This window comes from Bremia lactucae, linkage group LG18 (genome assembly GCF_004359215.1).
Source record: "Bremia lactucae strain SF5 linkage group LG18, whole genome shotgun sequence".
Lineage (NCBI taxonomy): Eukaryota > Oomycota > Peronosporomycetes > Peronosporales > Peronosporaceae > Bremia > Bremia lactucae.
In genome coordinates, this window is record NC_090627.1 from 1,478,237 (window position 1) to 1,485,676 (window position 7,440).

General features: G+C 48.1%; 5 protein-coding genes across 5 annotated transcripts; 2 read left to right on the forward strand and 3 right to left on the reverse strand.

Annotated features, from left to right (window-relative positions):
- Nucleotides 1-378: 378 nt before the first annotated feature.
- Nucleotides 379-1,935, reverse strand: CCR75_002204 (uncharacterized protein). The gene is made up of 4 exons (XM_067960302.1): nucleotides 1,784-1,935; nucleotides 1,606-1,704; nucleotides 1,475-1,552; nucleotides 379-1,311 (listed from the first exon to the last, which is right to left on the reverse strand). Exons 1-4 carry the CDS (start codon nucleotides 1,784-1,786, stop codon nucleotides 1,000-1,002), a joined length of 492 nt encoding a protein of 163 aa, XP_067819685.1. The 5' UTR covers nucleotides 1,787-1,935; the 3' UTR covers nucleotides 379-999.
- Nucleotides 433-967, forward strand: CCR75_002205 (uncharacterized protein; the record flags this gene model as incomplete). The annotated part of the gene is made up of 2 exons (XM_067960303.1): nucleotides 433-457; nucleotides 528-967. The coding sequence occupies 2 exons, from the start codon at nucleotides 433-435 to the stop codon at nucleotides 965-967; spliced, it is 465 nt and encodes a 154-aa protein (XP_067819684.1).
- Nucleotides 1,936-2,243: 308 nt separating the features above from the next.
- Nucleotides 2,244-2,558, forward strand: CCR75_002203 (uncharacterized protein; the record flags this gene model as incomplete). The annotated part of the gene is made up of 1 exon (XM_067960301.1): nucleotides 2,244-2,558. The coding sequence occupies one exon, from the start codon at nucleotides 2,244-2,246 to the stop codon at nucleotides 2,556-2,558; it is 315 nt and encodes a 104-aa protein (XP_067819686.1).
- A 258-nt stretch (nucleotides 2,559-2,816) lies between these two features.
- Nucleotides 2,817-3,393, reverse strand: CCR75_002202 (uncharacterized protein; the record flags this gene model as incomplete). Its single annotated transcript, XM_067960300.1, has 2 exons — nucleotides 2,817-2,998; nucleotides 3,057-3,393. The coding sequence occupies 2 exons, from the start codon at nucleotides 3,391-3,393 to the stop codon at nucleotides 2,817-2,819; spliced, it is 519 nt and encodes a 172-aa protein (XP_067819687.1).
- A 135-nt stretch (nucleotides 3,394-3,528) lies between these two features.
- CCR75_002201 (uncharacterized protein) lies at nucleotides 3,529-5,220 on the reverse strand (the record flags this gene model as incomplete). The annotated part of the gene is made up of 1 exon (XM_067960299.1): nucleotides 3,529-5,220. The coding sequence occupies one exon, from the start codon at nucleotides 5,218-5,220 to the stop codon at nucleotides 3,529-3,531; it is 1,692 nt and encodes a 563-aa protein (XP_067819688.1).
- Between the last annotated feature and the right edge of the window lie 2,220 nt (nucleotides 5,221-7,440).

Here is a 7,440-nt window from a genome sequence, read left to right on the forward strand (position 1 = left end):
CTTTAACAGCTCTTTTCAATATTTGCTTTAGCAGATGCAAAGTCCAGATTTGTCATTGCTCTTTGAAACGTCCAGGTTTCCTTTAGAACTGCTGCCAATAGACTCATGAATGCCTAAACTGTTATCGGTTTTGGCGCGTCTGACCTCCCTCGTTTCCTGCATCTGTCGTTTTAACTTTGTTAGGCGAGGAAAAGTTGCCCAATTTTTGTCAGAAAGACAGGTTGATGCTTAACGTTTGAAGCCATATAATGTACTATGTATGAGCCAATCATCAGAGCGAAACATTGTAAGGTTATATGATCCAAAAATTGGCCACTCAAAATCTGGGTTTGCTGGTTTTAAGTGTCACGCACTGTATTGTGCATTTCTACCCGTTCTTTGCAGTCGTTTCAACATTTTCAATATTTAGCTAAGAAAAGAGGCGTCGACAACATGGAAAAAGGCGCTTTCAACACTGGTATGTTTTCTGATTTTCTAGATAGCGAGGTGACGTTCTGTGTATTATCGCGTATGCTGCGTTTCTATAGAAGTTGATGAGCCGGTCGTAGCCGAGGTGGCACTCGATGGAGAGGAGCCCGTTACTGCTTTGTTGGATGAAGATGTGGTTCTAGCTGCTAAGGTAGATTCCCCCGCACCTTCTAATGATAGTACAGAAGATGAATCCAAAGAGGAGACAGCAACCACTGCACTTGGCGGGGACTTTGAGTTGGCACAAGAGGCTTCTGCAGCCAAGCCTGACGAAAGCGAGGTGAAGGAAGCTGAACCCGTGGGCGGGAGCGTGCAGGACAAGGTTGAGGTTCAAGCGTTGCCCATACGTGCATACCTCGATCAGACGGTCGTACCAATTTTACTCCAGGGCATGTCGGCGCTTGTGAAAGAGCGTCCTCCGAACCCAATTGAGTGGCTGGCTGCTTATCTTATCAAGAATAATCCCCAAAATTCTAGTTCAGGAAGCGAAGTCAAATAATTCAAAGATTTTAAATCCTGTTTGTAATTTTTTTAAAAACGAAACGCGATGGATGGGAGAAACGAGTACATGGCTGCAAAGCTGCTTGTAGCAAAGTAGCTACATCCTCTTGAAGCAGTGGGTTGATTTTGCTTATGGATACTCTCTTGAACACTATTCCTCGCCGCGACCACGTCCACGTCCGCGAGCTCCACCTCGACCTCGCCCACGCATTCCGCGACCTCCTTCCCCGCGACCTCCTTCACCGCGACCTCCTTCACCGCGACCTCCGCGTCCTCCGCGTCCTCCTCGGTTTCCGAAAGCCCCTCGTCCTCCTCGTCCACGTCCACGATTGGCTTGACGGTCTGATATTAATAACCAATCAGTGAGCAATATTTAGTGTCGTAACCATCAAAGCAAGGGTCCGTACCGCGTTTGCTCAAGTCTTCTTCGTTCACCATGTCCAAAATCTACATCCTCAAGTCAAAATCAACGCAGCAAAAACCGCTTTATGAATTAAGTGCTTACCTCGTTGGGCACTCGAATGTACTTGATAGTATTACCACGGATATAGCATTCCGGCATTTTCCAAAAGCGGTCTCCGTCCTAAAATGGGTCCACGTAAGCCTTCCTAGTACGAGGAGGATCATTGACAGTACCTTGGACGTGCAGATAACTTCTCGCAAATTGACGTTCATCCACGTATCGCAGTTAACAAGATGTCCATTATACGTATCTCCGTTCTTAAGCTCCACCAGCTGCAGTGCATGTCACAAACTATCGATCAGCTCTTTTGTTCGTACAAGGGATCTTTGCTTTTCGCAGGAAATTCGGTACCATGGGGTGCCCTTGCGCTGTCTTGAGCAACGAAAGCGGCAGCTACACACAAAACCAGTTGATAGTATCATTATTATAAGAGCTTCACCATTAGCAACTTCGATAGATGTGGTCAACGAATCGATCTATTGCAGTAATTAGAGCGCCATTCGCACCATGGGAGCAACGATTTCAGCAATTGCAAGTTTATGCCAAAGTGCCTAAATTAAGGTATGTAAAACGCCATTTTAGGGATGTCCTATTCTGTAACGTTTTGATCTAGTCTAGGATAGCAATTGTCTAGAAAGAACCGAACCAGATCACTTTTTCAACCTTAAACGACTGGACAAAGATGTGAGTGCCCGTAATTTCTCTCGACCCTCGAGATTCTCGAGTGTTGTATCGCAGGAGACTCGAGAGATAATCAATCCTTTATTGTGTACAGTGCACTGCGTCTAACGTTGCTATTTTGTTGCAGTCAATGGCGGTTTTGACGGACGAAGTGCCCCCCACCACGACCGGCAGCAACGACGATGACAAGAAGAAGACGGAGGCCATTACTATTCGCGTAAAAGATCAATCTGGCGAGGAGACTTTTTTTAAGGTTAAGCCCAACACTAGGATGGAAAAGATCTTTAGCGCCTATGCGCAGCGCAAAGGCGTCCCTGCTAGTGCGCTACGCTTTCTATTGGACGGTGTACGCATTAGTGGCGACCAGACGCCCAAGATGCTGGAGCTAGAAGATCAGGACCAAATTGACTGCGCGCTAGAACAAGTTGGCGGCTATTGGAGTTAGGTCTTGTGGTCATTTATTGGGGTACTGGACCAAGGCGCGCACATGAAAATATTCACATCATTCATCCGTACTCATATTCAAAAAAGCTCTCGATGCTGCAAATTGTATACTCTAACGTCGATTGGCTATGACTCTCGCGATAAGGCACTTTATAATGCAAGTGTGAAATTTCCATATTCAAAGACGATTTTTTTTTTAATATTGAGCCCATTTCGAATGGAACTTTACAAACTTCTAGTACTTTATAATAGTTTTACGTTACAGATGTTTCCTTAACCAAGTTGGGGAATTCACGGGAATGGTCACCAAGTCGGTGTCAAATAGCTCGATAAATTGCTCGTTTTGCAGCCGCACCTTGCTACCAGCAAACCGCCGATACTCTTCAAAAATGGACGAAAGGTGCCATCCTTGAATCTTGCGAAGACAGCCTACCACGGCGCCTTTGCAACCAAAAGATTAAGCCATGGCTATTTCATGAAAATGGGCTACTGTCCCTACCTGTGCGGTCACGGCCAAGGTGGCACGTGATGTAAAGCGGATGGTTGGAGCGATCTAGAATAATCTCGAGAGCGGCGAGGACCGTTTCTTCGGATAGCGGTTCCCAAGCCTTCCGACGGCTTTCCATGCGCGTATTGCCCCCTAAAAACACGAGCTGGATCTCCTGCTCTTCCACAAAGCTCTGGAATTGTGGATTGGGATCCTCTAGCGCCAAATAAATTATCGTACGCAAGTTCAGACGCTCGAGGAAGGGAAAATTCAATTCATTTGGCTGGCCCGACCGGTATAAATCTTCCTCGATCATGCCATAGTTGACAGGCGGAATGAAATACGACATGATCACGAAGAGTGGCGGTATGTAAAAACAATATACGAAATGTATGATTTTTTACTTGCTAAAAAATTGAATTTGTACATCTACAAAAGAGTATTTTTTTTTAAATTTCTCTACCACTTACTTCACCAATTCTTACTAAGCGACACGCACACTCGAAGTCTCTTCGCTGCCAAGCGTTCCATCGCACGAAACGTGGTGCAACTTGGGCATCATGCCACCCGCCACTGCCGCTTGAATAATGCATTGCACTCCGCGAGCACTCAAAAAATTATCTTCCAATCCAAGAAAACGCATCTGAGGGCACTGGGCACTCGACAATAATTCCACCACGGGTTTCACACAATTGTCCGTGATAATATTTCCACCCATGCATAAATACTTAAGATTTTGACACCGACCACCTCGGAGAGCAGCCATAATGCGTTTTAATCCCGATTCGCCAATATAATTGCGACGAATGTCGAGCCGCACGAGTTTGGGCAATGAACCCACCTTCAATAGCCACGCAACATCCACCGTCCCCACGTCCGAAAAGCCATTGCCCCCAAGCAATAAATCTTCCAATACAGGACACGAACCTTTCACCAAAGCTGCACATAACAAGTGCAACGCATTGCCTCGACAGGTATTGGTAAAAACCGAGACAAGACGCAAGCGACGCAATCGTCGACACGCTCCAAGTTCAATCCCTTCGGCCAATTGCTGAACCACTTCTTCGCCTACATTGTCGTGCGAAATGTCCAGTTCACTGCACCCCCACGCATGCAGAGCAGGACCGGCTTCGTGTTGGTCACAAAGCGGTTTTAGCGAATTATATACCGTCAAGCCCGTGAGGTTAGGGAATTGACACAACAAAGTTGCGGCTGGACGGGTTGGGGTCGCCACCGCGTATAGTGTATACGCGTGTTGCAGCTGGCGCAACTCAACGTCTAGTGTCACTACACAGCGCGGTAACACACGACGGGCAAACCTATTCAATTGCATACATCGAATCGTTTCCAGACCAGGGAGGAAGGCAAACACGAGACCCAATATGGCCTCGTCCATGAGAAAAAACAACGCTTCGTGTTTCATTTGCGCCCTGACAAGCGATGTGCAACTCGAGGTGGAGCCAATGCACGCCGCCCGAGGGCGTTTGATTGTAAGCTTTGACACGCCAAAGCGCGTCGTCATGCGGTGTTTTCGCTTGCCCAATTGCGGCACCGCTGTGACGGGGCCATTGCTTGATAGCATGGCCGCTGCACGGCGCCGCGTGACCGCCGCTTCGTGAAAACTAAGCGACACGAGCGATTGTAGTCGGCGGCGCAGCGTGTTAAGGTCGCGGTACTCGTGAAACGAGGCTGCCCTCGAGTACAACGAGAGCTCAATCCGTTTCGCTAAAGACGGCGTACGTGTGTCAGCGCAAGCTGTAGTTTCCACGCGCTTGCTGCGCGTCATGGCAATGATGCGTTGCACCATGAGCCGACGCTCCGGCAGGTCCGCAGGCGACTGCCAGTGCGCGAGGTCTGCCGTATAGCGTTCCGGTAGCAAGCCAGCCGGGAGCGCGACTTGACTCGAGCCCGAGCCCGAGCGCATTGAAGACGCGGCCGTAGTTGGCGCGAGTGTAGAGGTAGGAGCAATAGCCGTAGGCATCGTATCGTCGTCCGTAGTTAACGCCGTGTCAACACTTAAATTCGCCCACGGCTGACGCGCACACGTCGCGTCGAGGGTGCGCGGAGTCGCTCCGCTTTCGTGAAAGTCTGTGACCGCCACCTTGGTCACCAAGCGGGCAGTGGCCGGCGTGAGCGTGCCCTGGTGCTCTGACGAGATCTCCCGAGGGCTTTCCATCGTATTCAATTGTGGGAACTGGAACAATGGGAAAAATTGCCACCGGATGACCTATTTTTCTTCTGAACTTGCTGTTTTGCGAGCGCTTTTACAGTCTGGTCGCACGTCCGAAACGCGGGAAGCCCGTACTTTGCGATGGTGTTAATAATCCCAGTCGAGAACAAAGCCGATTGCAAAGTGAAACATCGCATCCGATGCGAGTGTGTGAGCTCGGAGACGGGACGAAGCACGGTGAAAAAGCAAGGAAAAGGAGCAAGCTGTGCCAACGGACGGCGAAGATACCTTATCTAAGTAATTTTTCTACGTAGACCCGGGGGGGGGGGCTCTAAATTTAGCAAGTCTTTCTTCAGTTAGATCAGATAGGTCAATAGGGCAATGCTGTTAATGTATCGTCAAACATCTGTACAGCTGCTAGCTCCGGAAGTACAAGGAGGGTGTCGCTTATTCACCCTCACTGATTTGGAAAAGGCCGAGCGGATATCCCTCGACGCAAGATGGCTCGTGAAAATATACAGCTCACATATTTGAGTGGTAACACACATCGTGTTGGCCGTGTCGCCAGTGCCACAGACCCCTCGTACAAATGACAACAGGCTTTCTTACTGTGTAGATAAGATAAATCCTCAACGGACATTTATGGAAAGCGTTGAGTCGCGAAGCCATTTGACCGTACGCATAAAAGGTGTCAGTCAACCTTGGTCCTTGAGGAATCCGTTTCGCACTTATTGCCGCTTGTGCACTCGGATGCAGAAACGGCCTCTTTGACGCATAAGACTAATGCATTTCCGGTGACTGTGGCTTGCCAGATTACTAGCTCACATTTCCAATACCGTAGCGGCCAAGGCCAATTTAAAAAACTATAATGCGGTGCCAGCTGGCGTTAGTAACACGCCGGCTGGCCGCCTGAAGCTGGCGTGGGGTTGGCAGCACCGGGACAGTTATTTTAAGATCAGCTGAAGTTGCTGTCACGCATCATTGGTTTCCTCAATCGCGAGCGCGAACCAAATGCAACCGGACGGATGGTGTTGCATCGTACTCGTTAGTGAAAAGCAACCGAGAATGAACGAAGTAATGGTGATCGTTGCTGTTCAGTTACGCAAAGTCTTGGCGACAACAGTGTCCCACTGTGGGACGGGTGGTGATCGGTGGGAGGTAAAGACTGTCGCGAGGCTCAGCTGCAGCTTAAATGGAAGCGCAAAGACTTGAAACTATTGGTAGCATTTGCTGATTTGAAGCCAGCCAGCGTGGGTAGCGTGCAGATGCTGTGCCGTTGCGTGCGAAAAACGGAGGTTTTGTGTGTGCCGTTGCGTGCGAAAAACGGAGGTTTTGTGTGTGCCGCAGCTGTTAAACTGGTTTTAAGAGATATCACCGTTGCAGACGAAAAATCTGTGATTCTTCATTCAGAACGTTTTTAGAAACCGCGTCTGTAGTTTCGATTAAGTGTCGTGAGTCTTTAAACGTATGTAAGTTCATCTTATACGGAGTCGAATAAGTCAAGCATTACAAACTTATTCGAGTAGCTACGTATCTCGAGTTGTGAATGATAGCACTGGCATTTAGCAGGACCCGAATTGATCAATCGAAGCAACATCTCTGAACTTCACTCGACTTGCTAATAGCAAACACACCGAAATTGAACTATAGACTTTCTTTTGTTTCAGTCCTAGGAGCCTCGTTGCGACGACCTATAAGCTAATGTCTCTTTAATAGTGTGTATACAATGCGCTTTCGCCTCCTCGTGTGTCTTCAGTCGCAAGCCAAAATTATTGCAGACCTCAATGCACATCAGCTGTTGCCATTTTGGCTCACGACTATGCGCATTAGTCTAAGATTACCTTTTCCAATTGCCACCCACGTGGCATCATCTACCCCATCACATGAAAGATCCTTTGTTTAAGAGCTAATGCGAATTGTTTTGCTTCGTATTCTAATGGAAGAACAGTGCGAAAGTTCCTAATAGTCTAATTGGTTGGTTTTTTCTCATTACTACCTTTGATCATTGAGCTTGTCGACATACATCGATTCGAGCCCATTGCGAACGAATACCTCGTACACATATAAGGCCGCCTTTTCGTTTAAAGGGCACTACAGGCCGAGTGCTTTAAGGCTCTCATTTCAAATGTATGTAAGACCATGCGCAAGCGCAGTAATTAAAGTTTGTGACGACAACTAAGTCTTGTAGGCGCCACGTAACATGTTGTTCACAAATTGTTTTACGGA

Excerpts from the sequence above, each read along its gene's own strand:
- CCR75_002204 (XM_067960302.1), bottom strand. Across the intron at positions 1,553-1,605 it reads AAGTTATCTGCACGTCCAAG|GACGGAGACCGCTTTTGGAA; the intron begins GTACTGTCAATG and ends GACCCATTTTAG. Across the intron at positions 1,312-1,474 it reads ACATTCGAGTGCCCAACGAG|ACCGTCAAGCCAATCGTGGA; the intron begins GTAAGCACTTAA and ends TATTAATATCAG.